This window comes from Plecotus auritus (assembly GCF_963455305.1).
Source record: "Plecotus auritus genome assembly, chromosome: 6".
Lineage (NCBI taxonomy): Eukaryota > Metazoa > Chordata > Mammalia > Chiroptera > Vespertilionidae > Plecotus > Plecotus auritus.
The window spans coordinates 169,332,864-169,354,579 of NC_137773.1; the positions used below are offsets into that span (position 1 = coordinate 169,332,864).

General features: G+C 41.6%; 1 protein-coding gene across 1 annotated transcript in view; it reads right to left on the reverse strand.

Annotated features, from left to right (window-relative positions):
• Positions 1–1,107: 1,107 nt before the first annotated feature.
• Positions 1,108–21,716, reverse strand: part of ZNF197 (zinc finger protein 197) — a 28,794-nt gene continuing 8,185 nt past the window's right edge. Inside the window, exons 4-6 of the mRNA XM_080672138.1 lie at positions 21,162–21,253; positions 20,791–20,917; positions 1,108–9,664 (exon numbers count right to left, since the gene is read on the reverse strand). Coding sequence (XP_080528264.1) covers positions 7,359–9,664; positions 20,791–20,917; positions 21,162–21,253 — 2,525 coding nt within the window. The 3' untranslated portion in view covers positions 1,108–7,358. The remainder of the gene's footprint in view (positions 9,665–20,790; positions 20,918–21,161; positions 21,254–21,716) is intronic.

Sequence of the window (21,716 nt, forward strand, 5' to 3'; positions counted from 1 at the left end):
TTTTTTTGTGTTGTTGTTTTTTTAAGTGATACAATTACCTTAACATTTTCGTTGACTATGAAGAGATTTCTATTCCCCTTTAGATGCTTTATTAGAATAAAAATGCTTTACTAACCCCTTTTGTTGCTATTGAAGTGATCATATGCTTTTTCCCACGTGTTAACTTACTAGCAACTTATTGTATACATTGAATTTCATGAGTAATGCAATACTTTCACTCCTGCAACAAATTGTAATTCTGGAACATTATTCTTTCCTTGACTAGCCGAATTCTAGGTAGGAAGACCCTTAACACTCGTTTCACCTGTGAATATGCAAGATTGGCTACTGTGAGTACTGTCATCAGGCTGCTGAGCAAACTCAAATCGGCCTCCAGCCCTTGGGAGTCCCCTACCAAGGGCTTTCCTTTCAATGTCCTTTATTTCCCAACGTGGCAACCCATCTCCTCCATCTCCAAGCCCCACGCAGCCCTGTTCCCAGGTAAGCCCGGCTCCTGGGGAGGTTCGTGTCCAACCTCCCCCAGGCCAGGCCCTCCGTAGGCGGCAGCCGGGTTCCCGAAGTGGTGGGGCGCGGAGGCACGCTCGGACCGAGCTGGGGTCCCCCGAGGCGAGGACGCGCCGGCCCACCACAGGGATGGCCCCTCCCGCGCCCCCGTCATTCGCGCCACCCCCAATCCAGCTCACCGTGCGCTGCGGAAAGGCCTGGCCACAGAACTCATGGGCTTTGGGGCATAAGGCAGGCAGGCCGGGACCCCCGCGGCTAGCGGCTAGCAGATAGCGGCGCCAGAACAATGACCGGACAGGAAGTGCCTCGGTGGACTTCCGGCTCCCTAAGTCGGATTGCCGGCCTCTCTAGGAATCTGGGAGGTGCTTTCCTCTCGATGGGTATCCTATTTTGCTGTGGATCTGGGATGGGAGCAAAAGCGCTTAGAAGTGGGGTGCAGGTAGACTGTGGCCCTGGGCTTCAGAGAGAGTGGGCATCCCCAGACTGGGCAGGGGCAATTAAACGAGGCGAGCACCCAGGAGCCCGAAACTACAAAGATTTAATCTGTAGAAAGCCCTGATAATTTTGCTCCAAATGTTTTATTTTGAAACTATCAAATGGGTACAGAAAAGTTGAAAGGTACAATACCTGTAGCTTCCATCTGGACTTAACAATCAACCTTTGCTACGTTTGCTTTGTACCATACATACTGAAAAACATTTTTTTGAAAGTGGTAAACATCAAAACACTTCATTCCAAATACTTCAATATTCATCCTTTCATAATAATAATATTCTCCAAACACCATCATTACAGGTAAGAAAACTAATAATTTCCTAATATCAACTAATATAGTTACATTCAAATTTTCCCAACTGTCCTAAAATACATATTTCATAATTTTGTTTTTCCAAATCAGTTTCTCACACTGCATCACACTCCTTAGTCTTTGTTTTTACTTTTTATTTTTAATTTAAAGATTCATAGGAAGTTGCAAAGATACTACTACCCTTCACCTAGTTTCCCCAAATAGGTATATCTTACATAATTATATAAAAATCAGAAATTCAACACTGGTACAATGTGTGTGTCTACTTCTGTCATTTTATCACGATATAGATTTGTATAATCAACACAATCAAGATACAACTGTTCCAACACTACGAAGATTTCCCTCCCTCTCCCTGCTCCCTCCCACCATTCCCAACTTCTGGCAACCACTAATCTGTTTTTCACTTACGAAGTTTTGTCGTTTTAGAAAATTATGTAAATGAATTATACTTTTTCACCTTTTGAGATTGGATTTTTGACTCAGCATAATTCACTTGAAATTCACTTGTCATTGCAGGTATCAATAGATGACTCAATTTTATTGCAGAGTAATAATTATTCCATCGTACAGGTGTAATAGTTTAACCACCTACTGAAGGACATTTGGGGTTACTTACAAATTTTGATTATGAAAAAAAATCTATGAACAGTCATGTACAAGTTTTCACCTGAACATTAGATTTCACTTCAGTGGGATAAATGCTCAGGAGAGCAAATACTGGGAAGAAACTGCCAAACTCTCTTCCAAAGTGGCTGTGCCATTTAACTTTCCTGGCATATATGAGATCCATTTTCTCCACATCCTTGCCAACATCTGATGTTAAGCCATTTGTCTGTTTCCAAAGCTATTCTGTGCAGTTATTTTTTTAAATATATATTTTATTGGTTTTTTACAGAGAGGAAGGGAGAGGGATAGAGTTAGAAACATCGATGAGAGAGAAACATTGATCATCTGCCTCCTTCACATCCTCCACTGGGGATGTGCCCACAACCAAGGTACATGCCCCTGACCGGAATCGAACCCGGGACCCTTCAGTCCACAGGCCGACGCTCCATCCACTGAGCCAAACCGGTTAGGGCTCTGTGCAGTTATTTTTAACTTGCATTTCCCTAATGATTAATGATGTCAAACAACTTTTCATTTGCTTATCTGCCATCTATACTTTGGTGAAATGTGTGACTTTTGCTCATTTTTAAATTACATCTATTTATTGAGTTTGGAGAATTCTGTATATAGTGTAAATATAAATCCTGTATGGATGTATGATTTGTAAACATTTCATCTTCTTAGGAGTCTTTTACTATTTTTTTTACTTTTAAACTGATTTCAGAGAGGGAGAGGGAGAGGGTGAGACAGAAATATCAATGATGAATCATTGATCTGCTGCCTCCTGTACACCCCTGGGCCATATGCCCTAACCCAGAATCAAACCATGACCTTCTGGTTCATAGGCAGATGCTCAACCACTGAGCCATGCTGGCCCCGGCCTATCAAGAGTCTTTTAAAGAGCAAGTAATCTTTTCCTCTTATAGAGCATGTTTTTTATAAAAATCTAAGAATTCTTTGCTTAGTTCCCAAATATTTATTTATTTAGCCTATGGACATCCAATTGTTCCAGCAGCATTTGCTAAAAAGTCCCTCCTCTGCTGAATTCCTTTCGTATCTTTGTCAAAAATCAATTTGGCATTTGTGTGAGTCTATATTCCTGCTTTAGCATCTTATTGATCTTTAGTATCTTTTAAAAATATATATTATTTTATTGATTTTAGAGAGAGGGAAATAGAAACATCAATGATGAGAATAATTGATCATCTGCCTCTTGCATACCCCCACAGTGGGGATCAAACCTACAACCCAGGCATGTGCCCTGACTAGGAATCGAACTGTGACCTCCTGCTTCATAGGTTGATGCTCAACCACTGAGCCATGCTTGCTGGATGATCTTTACTATCTTTTTTTTTTTTTAATATATTTTTATTGATTTTTTACAGAGAGGAAGGAAGAGTGATAGTCAGAAACATCGATGAGAGAGAAACATCGATCAGCTGCCTCCTGCACATCCCCTACTGAGGATGTGCCCACAACCAAGTTACATGCCCTTGACCGGAATCGAACCTGGGACCTTTCAGTCCGCAGGCCGACGCTCTATCCACTGAGCCAAACCGTTTTAGCGATCTTTACTATCTTTTAAACACAGCTTCCTAATTCACTTTTTATACCTTTTACTGTGTTAAATTTCATACATATCCTATTTAATAAAAGAGTAATATGCAAGTTAACCATCACTCCGCAACACCCACAAGCCACGCCCACCAGCCAATCAGGAGCGAGTATGCAAATTAACCCCAACCAAGATGGCTGTAGCTACTGAGGGAGGAGGAGGCTTGGGTTTTCCCAGCAATGGAAGAAGCCAAGCTTTCCACACACCCTGGTGGGCCCAGGCCTCCACTCAACGCTACAAAGTTTCAATTATAGAAGATAAATAAATCCCAACAAAAATGGCTGTGGCCATGAATCAAGCAGGAGGCTTGGCTCCGCTCCAGGCTACAAAGTTTCAATTATAGAAGATAAATTAATCCCAGATACCAGGGCCTCCACTTGGGTTGCTGGGGGGTGTGGCTGGCCTGCAAACCACAACAGGCCCCTTGCCCAGGCCGCCCCATGCCCCAAGGGAACCCCCACCCTGATCCGGGACACCCTTTAGGGCAAACCAGATGGCCCCCACCCGTGCACCAGGCTTCTAGCCTATCTAATAAAAGAGTAATATGTAAATTGACTGTCACTCCAACACACAAGATGACTGCCCCTATGTGGTCAAAGATCCTGCCCCCATGTGGATACAAGATGGCCACCACAAGATGGCCAGCAGGGGAGGGCAGTTGGGAGGGACCAGGCCTGCAAGGGAGGGCAGTTGGGGGCGATCAGGACAGCAGGGGAGGGCAGTTGGGAGGGACCAGGCCTGCAAGGGAGGGCAGTTGGGGGCAATCAAGCATGCAGGGGAGGGCAGTTAGGGGTGACCAGGCCGGCAGAGGAGGGAAGTTGGGGGTGACCGGGCCTCCAAGGAAGGGCAAGTTGGGGGAGAAGACCCAGGCCTGCAGGGGAGAGCAGTTGGGGGGGGGGGGACCAGGCCTGCAGGGGAGGGCAGTTAGGGGCCAACAGGCTGGCAGGGGAGCAGTTAGGCATCAATCAGGCTGGCAAGGGAGTGGTTAGGGAGTGATCAGGCTGGCAGGCAGAAGTGGTTAGGGGCTATCAGCAAGGCAGGCAGGCGAGCAATTGGGAGCCAGCAGTCCTAGATTGTGAGCCTAAATGGGCAGTCGGACATCCCTTGAGGGGTCCCAGATTGGAGAGGGTGCAGGCTGGGCTGAGGGACACACCCCCCCCATGCACTAATTTCGTGCACTGGGCCTCTAGTTGTATATAAAAGCAGAGAACAGTACAATGAACACTTAATACTCATCCAGCTTCAAAGATTATCACCTCTCCCCTTTTCATCATTGTCATTTTAAAGAATACAGTGCAGTGTTTTTGTACAATATCCCGCATCTGAATTTGTTTCTCCTGGTGTCATTTATCTTGTTCTTCTGCTTCCTGTAAACTGGCAATCTGGTCTAAGAAGCTTGATGAATTCAGGTTATACTTTTGGCTTATTGTATCCCATGAAGAGGCACATTATATGAGTTGTTTCAGCCTTAGTAATGTTGCATTTTAATTGGTTAAGAGGTAAATGCTAGTTTTCTCCATTCTTAAAGAACATTTACCTTTGTAATTATTACATAATCTGGGGTGATTCTTCTGCAGTATGGATATAATGCAACTTCATATTCATTACCTTGTAATAACTTCATGAGGTAGATATTCTTCCTCCTGCTTAACAGATGAGGAAATCACAGTTCCAAGAAATGAAGGCATTTGTCCAAGAAAACTTGCAGAATCTAACTCATAACCAGGTCTTAAGACTTTTAACCTTGGCCCATTCCAGTATTCACTTTTGGGTACCTTCATTCTAATGAGGAACCAGCCCTCAAGGAACTTTGGACTTTAATTAATAATTATTATAATCAACATACCACTTCACTACTACTAGTAATAAGGAAACACAATCCTGATAGTAATAGCCCAACTACAGAATTGGAGTTTGAGAATGACAGCATAAAATTATGAACTCAAGAATAGAATATAGGTTCAATTAAATTTACAAATGTACAAAAGGGAAAACTGAATGAATCGTTGCTTTACAGGGAATAATGGGCCTGACGGTCCAGAAATGGATCCTGAATTTGTTTAATTAGAGGTTGAAGGGCTTGGCTCTGTGTGAAAAATTTGTGTAGTTGAGTGCTGGGACAGAATGTTATTTCTTGAGTAAAAAGCTATCTCATGTCAACAATGATAAAGAAATTGAGGACAAAAAAAAAAAAAAAAAAAGAAATTGAGGACAACAGCAGGGATAATCAACTCATGGGTTGGGGTTAAGGACTTTTCCCTATGAATAAGGTAAGCAACATAGGACTGCCCTTCCATTCTGATGCCCTACATACATCAGGTTTCAAATTCGAAGGTTGAAAAGAAATTGTTTGCGTTGGTATCAATGTTAACGAGTGGCATATTATTTTTCCACAATAAGCCAGTATTATGTAAAAACAAACTAGGGTCTATTAACTCCCTTAAATATTTAAAAAAATAATTTTCCAGTTGTTCAACCAAACAACCTAAAATTCATTTTTTTACATTGATTTTAGAGCGAGACGGGAGGGAGGGAGGAAGAGAAACATCAATTGGTTGCCTCCCATATGCACCCCGACTGAGGATCAATCCTGCAATCTAGGTATGTGCACTGACCAGGAATTGAACAGGCAATCTTTTGGTGTATGGGATGCCACTTCAACTAACTGAGCCACCAGCCAGGGTTCCCTTAAACATTTTTGGGGGAGGAGTTAATCCTAACCTGAGGATATTTTTCCATTGATGTTTTTTAGGGAGAGTGGAAGAGAGAGAGAAAGACAGAAACATTGATATGAAAGAAACACATAGATCGGTTGCCTCCTGCATGAGCCTTGACCAGGGCCCAGGCGGGGAAGGAACCTGCAACTGTGCCCTTGACAGGAATCGAACCTGGGACCTTTTGGTCTGCAGGCCAATGCTCTATACACTGAGCCAAACCGGCTAGGGCCCTTTAAACATTTTTAAAGCTGTATTTTTTTAAGTCTTCTTAGACAGATAAATTCCAGTTACTTATCCACCACATTTTCATCTTATTATAAAAATGAATGCCTTTTGAGGTTTATAGAGTCTGAATATTAACTAATGAACAAACATTATATTATGCTGTGTTCTAGACTGTGACTATACCTCTTTTATCCAACTTTACTGGCAACTAAATTATTTCACAAAGTACTTTCACAAAGATTCTTTCACCTAATACTCTTAATAATCCTGTGAGGTAGGAATTACATTAATATTTGACTGACAGAGAAACTTGTGGCTTACATGCTGACGTAGTAACAACACATTGCTAGTAAGAGAAAGGGCCAGGACCTAAACCTAGGTCTTCTGATTCCAAATCCAGTGCTCTTCTTATATTATTCTCAAACAGCAGGCGCTTGCTCACCCAACTCCATGTCTGACATGTCTCAATCCTATTGTCCATATAGACTTTCTGCAGCAGTAATTCTATCTTTAAAATGTATAATATATACATTTTCAGAAACAACTTCCACTTTTTAATACAAAGATATTTTTGCTACCGCTTATAACATCATTACATCCCATAAATCCAATTTCTTCAGAGTCCTCAATTGCTCCAAGGTCTCTTTCTGGGTCACAATGAATTGTCTGGAACAGAGTATACTTCAACTAGAATTTGGTTTGTTTTTATATTCTTGAAAATCTGCAATAACCTTCTTTCACATGGAAATCACTTGAATATAATAGAGGCAATCATGAATTCTTTTCTTCTAAGAACCATATACTGCCATTTCTCCAACAGTTACTTAAATAAGCAGGCATTCTATTCCATTTTACATATGACACTCTATTTTCTGAATCTCTAACTTGGACTCAGCTCATTGGCATTTTGAAGCCAACAGAATTCTTCCATGGTATGGAATTTTTGTTGAAGATGAAGGTTTGAAGTTTGAGAGAATTCTTTTTCAGACTCATCACATTCATAGAGATTTTCAACTGTATGAACTTTCTGATGCACAGTAAGGTTTTTCCTTTGCCTAAAAACTTTGTTACAATCATTACACCCATATGGTTTCTCACCTGTGTGGATTCTCTGGTGGCCAACTAAATTCCTCTTAGAAGTAAAAGATTTTCTACACTTCTCACACTCATATGGTTTTTCCCCAGTGTGCATTCTCTGATGTACAACAAGGTTTTTATTCTGACTGAAGTCTTTTCCACACTCATTACATTTATAAGGTTTCTCTCCAGTGTGGATTCTCTGATGTACCATAAGATTTCTACTAGAGGTGAGGACTTTTCTACATATATGACATTCGTAGGTTTTTTCCCCACTGTGAATTCTTTGATGTTCAATAAGGTTTCTGTTGTAAGTAAAGCCTTTCCCACACTCATTACATGCATAGGGCTTCTCACCAGTGTGGATCCTCTGATGGGCTATAAGGTTTGAACGGTAACTGAAGACTTTCCCACAGTCACTGCATTTATAAGATTTTTCCCTTGTGTGAATCCTCTGATGTCCAATGAGGCTTTTCTTCAGAATGAAGCATTTGCCACACTCATTACACTCATAGGGTTTCTCACCACTATGGATTCTCTTATGTTCAATGAGATTTCTGTTAGAACTGAAAGCTCGTCCACATTCATGGCATTCAAAGGGTTTTTCCCCAGTGTGGATTCTCCGATGTACCAACAGGCTTGAATTGTAACTGAAAGCCTTCCCACAATCCTCACATTTGTAGGCTTTTTCCTGTGTATGAAGTTTCTGATGGACCATGAAACTCTTGCTCATAATGAAGGTTTTCCCACACTCTCGACATTCATAGGGTTTCTCCCCATTGTGGAGTCTCTCGTGGTCAATCAGGTTTCTGTTAGAACCAAAGACCTTGCCACAATCTTTACATTCATAGAGATTCTCTCCAGTATGGAACCTCTGATGCAAAATGAGGCTTTTCTTTAGAATGAAAACTTTCCCACATTCATTACATTCATAGGGCTTCTCCCCATTGTGTAGTCTCTGGTGGTCAAAAAGGTAAGCACTCTGAGTGAAGGCTTTCCCACATTCAGTACATTTATAAGGCTTCTCTCTGCTATGCATCCTCTTATGGTCAATGAGGTTTGACCTAGAATTGAAAATCTTCCCACATTTTTTACAACCAAAGGTCTTCTTTTCTGTGTGTACTCTCTGGTGTAAAAGGAGGCTTTTACTTCGAATGAAAACTTTTCCACATTCTTTACATTTGTATGGGTTCTCTGCACTGTGCAGTCGCTGGTGGTCAACAAGGTAAGTGGTCTGAGCAAATGTTTTTCCACATTCATCACATTTGTAGGGTTTTTCCCCAGAGTGGATTCTCTGGTGCAGAATAAGGCTCTTCTTCAGGATGAAAGCTTTCTGACACTTGTTACATTTATAAGGTTCTTCCCCTTTGTGGAGCCTCTGGTGGTCAATGAGGTAAGCATTCTGAGAGAAAACTTTTCCACATTCATTACATTTATAAGGTCTCTCCCCAGAGTGGCGCCTCAGATGTATAATAAGACCCGAGTGCCTATAGAAGCCCTTCCCACACTCCTTACATTTATAAGGTTTCTCCCCAGTGTGGATTCTCTGATGGTTTAGAAGGTAAGCACTTTGAGAGAAGGCTTTCCCGCATTCGTTACACTTATAAGGTTTCTCCCCAGAATGGTTCCGTAAATGCATTAGGAGGCTTGAACGCTGAATAAAGCCTTTTCCACACTCCTTACATTTATGAGGTTTCTCACCAGTGTGGATTCTCCGGTGGTTTATAAAATGGGAGATTTTACTAAAATGTTTACAACATATATCACATTTATAAAACTTCTTTCCTTCAGTACCCATTAAACTTTCAGAAAGAGCTGAACCTAGAGTCAAGCTTTCTCCAAATTCCTTCCACTTCTGGCCTCGTTTTTCTGGCGGAGTCCTTTTCTTCTTGTCTCTTTCATAGAGGGAACATTTCTTTGGTATATCTCTTTCACTTGTTTCATTTCCCCACTGACTTGCCGAAACTTGCCATGCACACTCTTTCTCAAAATCAAGGACCTGGGGAATACCTCCTTGAAGTCTTCTTAATGTTCCTTTCTGAGAATCTGCTCTATGAGATATGCTTGACTTTGCTGATACCTCCTCATTCTCAGTCATGGTCTCCCATTCTGGTAAAAAAAAATTAAAAATGCAAATGTTACCAAGTCTCTGTGTTAGTGAGAACAAATCTTCAAACAACTTTAACAAGCTAGAAGGATACACGTTTATATGCATACAAAAAGGAGAAACTTTTCATTAAACACAGGTTTAAAGCAGAATGCTATATTGACAGAATGTTATAAATGGATTAACAGAACTCACTCTCAGATGCACCTAATGCTTTGTCTTCAGGGAGCAGCTAAAAAAATATATTGATGTTGAAAACATAGATGCAAGGAAGAATGAGAGAGAATATGCGATTTTATATAGGTGGTTCAGACTTGAGGAACAGGAAGTTGGATGGAAAAAGAATCATTTGGCTTATAAAAAACTTTTTTTATTTTCTTCTTGGGAAGATGGGAACTCTAAAATATACATACATACATATATACATATATACACATATATATACATACATATATATATATATATATATATATATATATATATATATATATACACACACACACCTACCTAAGGATTCTGAAAGGCAATCTTAAATTTTGAAGAGTCAACTCCATAAACACTTTTTAATTACTTGAAAGTAATTAACCTGAGGGAAAAAAGTCCATTAATAAGCAACTAAAGCCCTGACCAGTGGATAGAGTGTCAGATTGCGGATTGAAGGGTCCCTGGTTCGATTCCAGTCAAGGGCATGTACCTTGGTTTTGGACACATCCCCAATAGGGGGTATGCAGAAGGCAGCTGATTGATGTTTCTCCCTCATTGATGTTTCTAACACTCTATTCCTCTCCATTCCTCTCTATAAAAAAAAAACAAAAAAAAAAACAAAAAAAAAAACAATAAAAAAATATATTTTTAAAAAGCGACTTAATGCTGCCAAGCTGGTGTGGCTCAGTTGGTTGAGCAGCATCCCATACACCAGGAAGTTAGAGTTCGATTCCGGGTCTGGGCATATGCCCAATTCAGGTTCAATCCCTAGTAGGGGGTGTGCAGGAGGCAGCCAATCAATGGTTCTCTCTCATCGATGTTTCTATATCTCTCTCCCTCTCCCTTCCTCTCTCTGAAATCAATAAAAAACTATTTTTAAAAAAATAACTTAATGTTCAGAATTCATCTATTAACTCCCACAATTCCTTTAAAATTAAGATGGAAAATTTAAAATATATTTCACAACATCAGGTCTGGGTTAGATTCCCTCAGACATAAAAGATAAGAGAATACAAAGTAAAAAAAAAAAAGGTATTTAAAAATATGAAAACATTGTTCTAGCTGGCATTGCTCAGTGGTTAGGGCCTCAGCCCATGCACCAAAGGGTCACAACCCTCCCAGATTGGGGTGCATGCAGGAGGTAACCAATTGATGCATCTCTCTTACACTGCTGTCTCTCTTTTTCTCTCTCTTTTTCCCTTTGATAGTAAAGAAACCTGGGACACAGTAGATGGATACTTTTTTTAAAAAAAGAAAAAGACAAGAAATACAAGAAATACAGAAAGAAGAGAAGAGGAGAGAAGAGGAGAGAAGAGGAGAGAAGAGGAGAGAAGAGGAGAGAAGAGAAGAGAGAAGAGAGAAGAGAGAAGAGAGAAGAGAGAAGAGAAGAGAAGAGAAGAGAAGAGAAGAGAAGAGAAGAGAAGAGAAGAGAAGAGAAGAGAAGAGAAGGAAGAAAGGAAGTTGCTTTTCAACTCTTTTATACACTACTACTAGGGGCCCAGTGCACGAATTCATGCACCTTAAAGGAACTGTGGGACAGGAGGCTGCAGTGAGCACAGGGGTGGGTCTCAGCCCATCCTCCACGCCCCCGCCTGGCCCCTCCCACCATGGCCCCCGGTCCCCGCTCTGCCGGCAGCCCAGCTCCTGCCGCCGCCACTCCCACGCACTGACAGCGCCAGCACCGCTGGCACCTACTAATGGCACAGAGCAATTGGGGCTGGCGCCAGCAGCAGCATTGGGTGTGAGCAGGCGGCTCCGGCGTCGGCAGCGGGTGCAAGAGGTGGCTCTGGCGCTGACAGCGGGTGCGAGCGGAGGCTCCAGCACCGGCAGTGGGTGCGAGTGAGGTCGGCGCTGGCAGCAGGTGTGAGCACTGGGTGGGACCATGGCATGCAGGAGCAAAGAATTTTCAGTAACCACCAGAGGCTCTACCTGATGACAGTGACCGGTAGGTGCCCTGCCTTGGTATGGCACCCCGGCTCACCTACTCCACTATCCTGCCGCAGCCTAAGCCCGCCATGTTCCACACACCCCCCTGGTGGTCAGCACACATCATAGTGACTGGTTGTTCGGTTGTTCCGCCGTACTATTTGCATATTAGGGTTTTATATATCTAGGTACCTAATAAGGTGGTTAAACTATCTGCACTTTTTCTATAGAAATCAGACTACACAGGGGACTATTAAGCATTAGGAAACATTGTAGAAAAATGTCAAAATGATAGCAGAAACTGGTTACTTTCTGAAGCCTGCGTGAAACAGATAGGTTTTCCTATCTCCTCTTCTAATCTATGTCTACTTCACTGCCAATTATCTTTCCAAAAGGTAAATTTGACCATGTCATTTACCTGCTCAAAATAAAGGACTGTTCATTGCCCACAGGATAAAGTTCAATAACCAGCAAAGCCCAAGAGAAACCTTCACCCACTGTTTAACTATTTTTCTGGTTTCACTTCTTTTCAGTATCCTTTATGCCCCTAGACCAGGGGTGGGCAAACTTTTTGACTCGAGGGCCACAATGGGTTCTTAAACTGGACCGGAGGGCCGGAACAAAAGCATGGATGGAGTGTTTGTGTGAACTAATATAAATTCAAAGTAAAGGAGCGGAGGGGAGAGCAAGAGAACCCTCCGCTCTTTTGGCTCCACGGGCTGGATAGGACAGCTGAACGGGCCAGATCCGGCCCGCGGGCCATAGTTTGCCCACAGCTGCCCTAGACTCTAGCCACAGAGAACTACATGCAGATGCCCAAATATATGTCATGTTTTTGTTTCCTTTCTATCACTGCCCATGCCCTTTTCTTTTCCTGCTCTTCCTCTTCCCAACTCACTACATGCCCTATACTTACACCCTTAAAATCTAAGGACAAAAGTCACCCCCTCTGGACATTAGCACTGACCATACAGAAATAAAAAGGACTATAAGGGAATACTATGAATGATTCCATGCCAATAAATTGGATAATTTAACACAATAAAAAGAGAAAATTTCCTAGAAAGACACAAATTACTAAAACTGGCTCAACAAGAAATAGAAGATCTGAATAGTTCTATATAAAGTAAAGAAACTAAATAATTGATTTAAAAAAACTATCCACAAGGAAAAATGCAGGCCCCGATTGCTTCATTGCTGAGTCTACCCAACATTAAACAAATACCAATTCCTCACAAACTCTTCCAATAAATAGAAGAGGTGGAAACATTTCCAAAATTATTTTATGAGGTCAGTATTATACTAATACCAAACCAGACATAGATATATTTTAAAAAAAGAGAAAACTATAAATATATCTTATGAATATATACATAAAAATCCTCAATAAAATACTAGCTAACTAAATCCAGCAAAACAGTATGGAGTTTCCTCAAAAAAACTGAAAATGGAACTCCCATTTGACCCAGTAATCCCACTCCTAGGAATATATCCTAAGAAACTAGAAACACCAATCAGAAAGGGTATATGCACCCCTATGTTCATAGCAGCACAATTTACAAGAGCTAAGATTTGGAAACAGCCTAGGTGCCCGTCAGCAGATGACTGGATCAGAAAACTATGGTACATCTACACAATGGAATACTATGCTGCCATAAAAAAGAATGAATTATTACCATTTGTAGGCACCTGGATGGAATTAGAGAACATTATGCTAAGTGAAATAAGCCAGTCAATGAAAGAAAAATACCACATGATCTCACTCATTTGGGTATAATGAAAAACATTATAAAGTGATGAACAAAAAGATAGATACAGAGGCAGTAAAGCATCAAACAGACTGTCAAATTACAGCGGGAAGGTTAGGGAGAGGTGGGGGACATAAGAGATCAACTGAAGGACTTATATGCATGCATATAAGAGTAACCAACGGATGCAAACATTGGGGGGTGAGGACATGTATGGGAGTGGGGTTGGGGGGTAATGGTAAGATATGTACACATATAATACCTTAATAAAAATAAATAAATAAATAAACATAAAGTTATTATTGATAAAAAAAATAAAAAATAAAAAAAAATCCAGCAAAACACACACACACACACACACACACACACACACACACACACACAAAATCATACATCATGACCATGTGGGATTTATAATGTAAATGTTAATATAACATCAGACAATTAATGTAATACACCATATCAATAGTATGAGGGATGAAAATCACATAATTACCTCAATAGAAGCAGAAAAAGCATTTGGCAAAGTATAACACCCTTCACAATAAAAATACTCAATAAAGCTGAAATAGAAGGGAACTTCCCCAATCTAATAAAAGACACCTACAAAAATTCCAAAGCTAGTATCATACTTACTGGTGAATGACTGAATGTTTTCCCTCTAAGATCAAGTAATGGATGTCTGGAGAGAAACCAAGATGGCGGCATAGGTGAACACCTAAACTGCTGCCTCGCAAAACAATTTCAAAACTACAGCTAAAAGACAGAATGGACATCATCCAGAACCACAGGAAAGCTGGCTGAGTGGAAGTTCTACAACTAGAAGGAAAGAGAGGGGCACACGGAGACTCAGAGGAGCTGCAAAAGGCTGAGGTATGGAGACATGCGCGCGGAGAGGATGGGCAGCTGAGTGCCTGGCTAGCTTTCTCTAGTGGGAGAGAGATGGAAGCTCCCGACTGCACTGAACCCCAGTTCTGGGCGAGACCCTGGGGTCCCAGACTTATACAGGGGGAGTCGGGACTGTCGGGAAAAGAGAGGAGCGCACGGAAACTCAGGGGAGCTGCGAAAGGCAGAGATCTGGAGGCGCACGCGCAAGTGCGCGCAGAGAGGACTGACTGCTGAGTGTGCCACTGGCTTTCTCTAGCGGGAGGAAGGTGGAAGCTCCCGACTGCGCTGAACTCCAGTTCCGGGCGAGAATCTGGGAATCCAGATTCATTGGGGGAGAAACTGGACTGTCTGGCAGTGGGCGAAACTCGAGGGTGGCTTTCTCTCAGAGGTGCTTGCAGCGATTACCGAGGGACACTGAGACCCAGGGGCCTCATAGGGTAGGGCTGACGGGAAGCCAAGGCTGTCTGCTCAGCCCTGAGACTCCGCCCCATCCAAGCTGAGCACAGAGGCTATTGCAATTTTGCAAGTCTTGTCTCATAAGAGTGTCTCCAGCACAGAAGTTCTCCCGGCGTAGACACAGCTGATCCTCACAGCCAATTGGCCTGGAGGTCAATTCCTCCCAGTAATACCAACAACAATCAAGACTTAACTACAACAAGGCTGTACACACAGTCCACAAAGGGGTGCACCAAGAGTATCCACCTCAGGTAACTGGGGAGGCTGAGCCACTGGGCCATATAGGACACCTAGCACACAAAGCTACTCTACCAACTCAGGGAAGCAGCGAAAATGCAGAGACAAAGAAAAAGATCACAAATGAAAGAAAGGGAGAAAAGCAAATGACTGGATATAGAGTTCAAAACCATGGTTATAAGGCTTTTCAAGAATTTCCTAGAAAAGGCCGATAAATTTAGCAAGACCCTTGAGGATATGAAAAAGGACCAACTAGAAATTAAGCATACACTGACTGAAATAAAAAATATTATACAGAGACCTAATAGCAGATTAGAAGAACACAAGAATCAAGTCAAAGATTTGAAATACAAAGAAGCAAAAAACACTCAACTGGAAAAGCAAAAAGAAAAAAGAATCCCAAAATTTGAAGATAGTGTAAGGAGCCTCTGGGACAACTTCAAGCATACCAACATCAGAATTATGGGGGTGCCAGAAGAAGAGAGAGAGCAAGATACTGAAAACCTATTTGAAGAAATAATGACCGAAAACTTCCTCCACCTGATGAAAGAAATAGACTTACAAGTCCAGGAAGCACACAGAACCCCAAACAAAACGAATCCAAAGAGGACCACACCAAAACATATCATAATTAAAATGCCAAGAGCAAAAGACAAAGAGAGAATATTAAGAGCAACAAGAGAAAAACAGTTAATTACCTACAAGGGAGCACCCATACGACTCTCAACTGATTTCTCAACAGAAACTATGCAGGCCAGACGGGAGTGGCAAGAAATATTCAAAGTGATGAATAGCAAGAACTTACAACCAAGATTATTCTACCCAGCAAAGCTATCATTCAGAATTGAAGGGCAGATAAAGAGCTTCACAGATAAGAAAAAGCTAAAGGAGTTCATCACCACGAAACCAGTATTATATGAAATGCTGAAAGGTATTCTTCAAGAAGAGGAAGAAGAAGAAAAAGGTAAAGACAAAAATTATGAACAACAAATACATGTCTATCAACAAGTGAATCTAAAAATCAAGTGAATAAAAAATCTGATGAACAGAATAAACTGGTGAATATAATAGAATCAGGGGCATAGAAAGGGAGTGGACTGACAATTCTCAGGGAGAAAGGGGTGTGGGAGGTGCGGGAAGAGATTGGACAAAAAGTGTACACCTATGGCTGAGGACAGTGTGGGGGAGGTAAGGGCAGAGGGTGGGTTGGGAACCGGGGGGAGGGGAGCTATGGGGGGAAAAAAGAGGAAGAACTGTAATAATCTGAACAATAAAGATTTATTAAATTTAAAAAAAAAAGAAATGGATGTCTGTTCTTGTCAATTCTAAGCAACAAGTACTGGAGGCCCTAGCCAGGACAATTAGGCAAGAGAAATAAATAAATCGTAACCAGATTAAAAAGGAAGTAAGACTCTATTTGCAGATGACAAGCTCTCATACGAAGAAATCCTAATAATCCATTAAAAAAATATTGGAATTGCCTGGCTGGCGTAGCTCACTGGTTGAGTGTCGACCTATGAACCAGAAGATCATGGTTCAATTCCCGGTCAGGGCACATGCCTGGGTTGCGGGCTCTACGAGCTTGATCTCCTGGGTGGGGCATGCAGGAGGCAGCAGATCAATGATTCTCTCTCATCATTGATGTTTCTATCGCATTCTTCCTCTCACTTCCTCTCTCAAATCAATAAAAATACATTTTTTAAAAATTAGGATTGAGTTCAGGTTGCAAGATACAAGGCAGATATACAAATATCAGTGATATTTCTATACACTACTACCAAAGAACCCCAAAAAAAGGCAATTAAGAAATAATAGCATCTCAGGAAGGCAGGGGAGGTTGGGGGGGCAGCAAGAGATCAACCGAAGGACTTGTACGCATGCATATAAGCATAACCAATGGATACAAGACACTGGGGGGGGGCAGGTAAAGGCATGTACTGGGGGGAAGGGGAGGCCGGGGGGAGGTCAATGGGGAAAAAAAAAGGAGACATATGTACTACTATTTGTAATACTTCAAACAATTAAAAAAAAAGAAATAATAGCATCAAAATAATAAAAGACTTAGGAATAAATATTTTAAATGTAAAACCTTTCCTCTGAAAACTACAAACATCACTGAAAGAAACTGAAGACTAAGAAAATAAAAAGAATCCCACAGAATGGGATAGATTCACAAATTGGAAGACTTATTGTTAAAATGGCAATACTCCTCACATTGATCTATAAGCTCAATGCAATCCCTACCAAAATCCCAGCTATGTCCTTCACAGAAATTGTCAAGCTGATCCGAAAATTCAAAGGGAAACTCGAGAAGCCTAGAATAGCTAAAACAATCTTGAAAAAGAACATGGAGGACTCACACTTCCTCATTTCAAAATATGCTTTGAAGCAACAGTAACAAGACAGGGTGCCACTGACATAAGGATAAACATATACTGAAAGGAACAGAACGGAGGCCTATATAATCAAAGGAATAGAATGAAAAGCCCAGAAATAAAACTTCATATTTATGGTTAACTTATTTTTGAAAGGGTGTCAAATCAATTCAATAGGGAAAGAATGGTGCTGAAATAACTGAAGAGCCACATGGATAAGAATGAAGTTGGACCCTTACCTTACACCATATACATATATAAATATTAACTTAAGATGGATCAAAGACCTCAATGTAAAAGCTAAAACTATAAAACTCTTAGAAGAAACAGACATAAATCATCATGACCTTGGATTAGGCAATGGTTTATTAGATGACACATGGAGCAAAAGAAAAAGTAAATTGGAATTCACCAAAATTAATCATTTTTGTGCTTCAAAGACTATCACCAAGAAAGTGAAAAGGCAACTGTCAGAATAGAGAAAATACGTGAAAGTCATATATTTTATAAGGTACCAGTATATAGAATATATAAAGAATATGAATAGACATTTCTTCAAAGACATACAAATAGCCAATAAGCACATGAAAAGTTGCTTAACATTATTAGCCATCAGGAAATCCAAATCATTTCAGACGGACTAGGATGACTGTAATCAGAAAGACAGATAATAACAAGTATTGTTGAAGATTTGGAGAAATTGAAACATATACAGTTGGTGAGAGCGTAAAATGGTGCAACAACTTTGGAAAAAGTTTGTCAGTTCTTCAAATGATTAAGAGTTGCCATATGACCCAGCAATTCCACTCCTAAGTATATATCCAAGAGAAATGAAAACATATGTATACACAAAAACTTGTACACAAATGTTCATAGCAGTGTTATTCATAATAGCCCAAAGGTGGAAGCAACCTAACGGTCCATCATCTGATGGATCAATAAAATGTTATATATCCATACAAACAATATTATATGCCCATAAAAAGGAATAAAGTATTAATATGCTGCAATGTGGAGGAACCTTGAAAACATTACACTGGGTAAAAGAATTCAGTCACAACAGACCACATATTGTATGATTCCATTTTATGAAACGTCCAGAATGGAACTGGTTGCAGTTGTCTCCATGTCAATCTCAAGAAGCTTATACCATTCTCATACCAATTATTCTACTTTGCCTTATTATTCATTCTGTGTTCATCTCCCAAACCATGGTAAGCTACTTAATGACAGAATCACATCATTTCCACAGTTGCCACCACACGATAGATATATAATGTGAAAGTACAAATACCTAATAAGTTTTTTAAAATACTCTTACTTTATTACTAATAAAAGAACTCCAGTTGGGAATATATAGATACTATAACTTTTAAAAATTATGTAAGCACCACAGCCAGTTGATTAGCGTGTCATCCCCATACGACAAGATTGTGGGTTTGATCTCCATTCAGGGAACATATAAGAATTAACCAATGAATGCATAAATAAGTGAAACAACAAATCTGCTCTTTCTCTCTCTGTCTTTCTTCCTCCCTCCTTCACTCCCTCCCTCCCTCTTTCCCAACCTCTCTATCTTTAAAATCAATCAATAGCCAAAACCGGTTTGGCTCAGTGGATAGAGCGTCGGCCTGCGGACTGGGAGGTCCCGGGTTCGATTCCGGTCAAGGGCATGTGACTTGGTTGCGGGCACATCCCCAGTAGGGGGTGTGCAGGAGGCAGCTGATCGATGTTTCTCTCTCATCGATGTTTCTGACTATCTATCCCTCTTCCTTCCTCTCTGTAAAAAAATCAATAAAATAGCCGAAACCGGTTTGGCTCAGTGGATAGAGCGTCGGCCTGCGGACTGAAGGGTCCCAGGTTCGATTCCGGTCAAGGGCACGTACCTTGGTTGCGGGCACATCCCCAGTAGGGGGTGTGCAGGAGGCAGCTGATCGATGTTTCTCTCTCATCGATGTTTCTAGCTCTCTCTCCCTCTCCTCTCTCTTCCTCTCTGTAAAAAATTAATAAAATATATATAAAAAAAAAATCAATAAAATATATAAAAAAAAAAAAATAAAAAAAAAATAAAATCAATCAATAATTTTTTTTAAATTGTATTTGCAACAATTTAAAAGAATGGGATTACTCAGCACCAGTGAAAGCGGAACAAAAGGAGCATTCTTCGGTACTGACAGTAAGAGTGGGATGACAGTGATCACTATGGAAAGCAATTTGGCAAGCAAGAGCCTTAAAACAACTCACACACTTAGTCCAAGTAATTCTACTTCCAAAAAATAATCCTATATAATAAAAGCCTAATATGCTAAGTGTCCAACTGTTCGACCAGTTGCTCTGACGCGCACTGAGCACCAGGGGGCAGACGCTCCGACCAGTAGGTTAGCTTGCTGCTGGGGTCCGGCTGATCAGGATTGGGTGAGACGGGCTGGACACACCCTGGAGCCCTCCCCGGCTGGCCAACCTGCCATGGTCTCTTCCCAGCCAGCCAGCCCAACCAGCCCTGATTGGCCCTGATCGGGACTGAGCAAGACGGGCCAGAAATGCCCTGGAGCCCTTCCATGGTCTCTCCCTGACCCCAATCCCCGCAAGCCAGGCCAAGAGACCCCACCAGTACACGAATCTGTGCACCAGGCCTCTAGTGAGTAAGAAAGGTCTTAAACATAGATGATTAATATAGTAATTATCTAAAATAAGAAAATGGCTAACTGAATTATGGCACAAATTATGTAACCAGTATAGATAATATTTGCAAACAATTTTTAATAATATGAGAATGCAAAAAAGGCAAGCTTTAAAACTGTACACACACAACACACACACACACACACATACACACACACATTCACACACTGATAACAATGTAAAAAAAACCTCAAATAGCCCTAGCTGGTTTGGCTCAGTGGATAGGGAGCTGGCCTGAGGACTGAAGGGTCCCGGGTTCGGTTCCAGCTCGGGGCACGTGCCTGGGTTGCAGGCTTGATCCCCAGTGGGGGATGTGCTGGAGGCAACCAATCAATGATTCTCATCATTGATGTTTCTCTCTCTCTCTCCTTCTCCCTTCCTCTCTGAAACCAATGAAGAAATATATTAAATAAAAAGAAAAAAAACCTCAAATACACAGAAAAAAGCAGAAATATATTAAAATTTTGGTAACTATCTAGAAGTAGTGGGTTTAAGGAAGATTTTTTCTTTTCTAACATTTTGTTTTCCAAAATAAGTATACACTATTTCCATAATCAGAAAATAAGCAAAAGCGATGATGAAGGTAAGAATCATGGGATGAAATGTCCTTACCTAGGGAGGTCACATTTCCATAATTCTCCAGCATCACATCCCAGTACAAGGCCCTCTGAATTGGGCCCAGGCATGCCCATTCCTCTGCAGTGAAGCATACTGATACCTCCTCAAACATCACCAACTCCTGAAATAACAGGTATGTGTGTGGTTATCCACGCCCAGGAGCTCCCCTACTGAAAGGTTCCTTTCACATTGTGAGGTCATGAGGTGGGCAAGGGATATCAGCGATATAGAAAGACCCCACATAAAGTCTGCCTTCTAATAGCATGGACCTTGATTTAGAGATGGGAACTGGATACTAAGCACTTGATGGTACAGTTAGGTGGTTCAGATAGATCCTTAGGAAGGAAAAAGTATGCAAACCTCACCTGGGGCTGGGCTGTTAGGAGCATGAGTGCCATCAATTGATTTCTTGGGTTCTCTTCCTGGGAAAGGGCAGAAGCTTCAGGGGCAGGAGAATCTGAGGAAGAAGGAAAAGCAGCATTGAGATTTCTGCTATCCCTGCCGACTACTCAAGTCCAGTATCTATACAGGTGAGGGGGCAGCACCAGGCCAAGTCGGGGTGCCAGGCGGGGCTTCCGGGGCTGCAGGGCTGCGAGGCTGGGGGCACGAGCTGGGGCCCGATCTCCACAGCCACCCCAAGGGACCCCACCGGTGCACAAATTCGTGCACCGGGCCTCTAGTCTATATATATATAAAAGCCTAAGAGACCAGCAGAACAGTAGCTATGACATGCACTGACCACCAGGGGGCAGATGCTCAACGCAGGAGCTGCCAAGCTATAGTGACTTGGCAGCTGCGGTTCCCAGGTGATGAGCCCAATTCTGGGGGGCATCACCCAAGAACTGCCCTCTCGCAATCCAGGACCTCTCAGGGGATGTTGGAGAGCCAGTTTTGGCCTGATCTCCGCAGGCCAGGCTGAG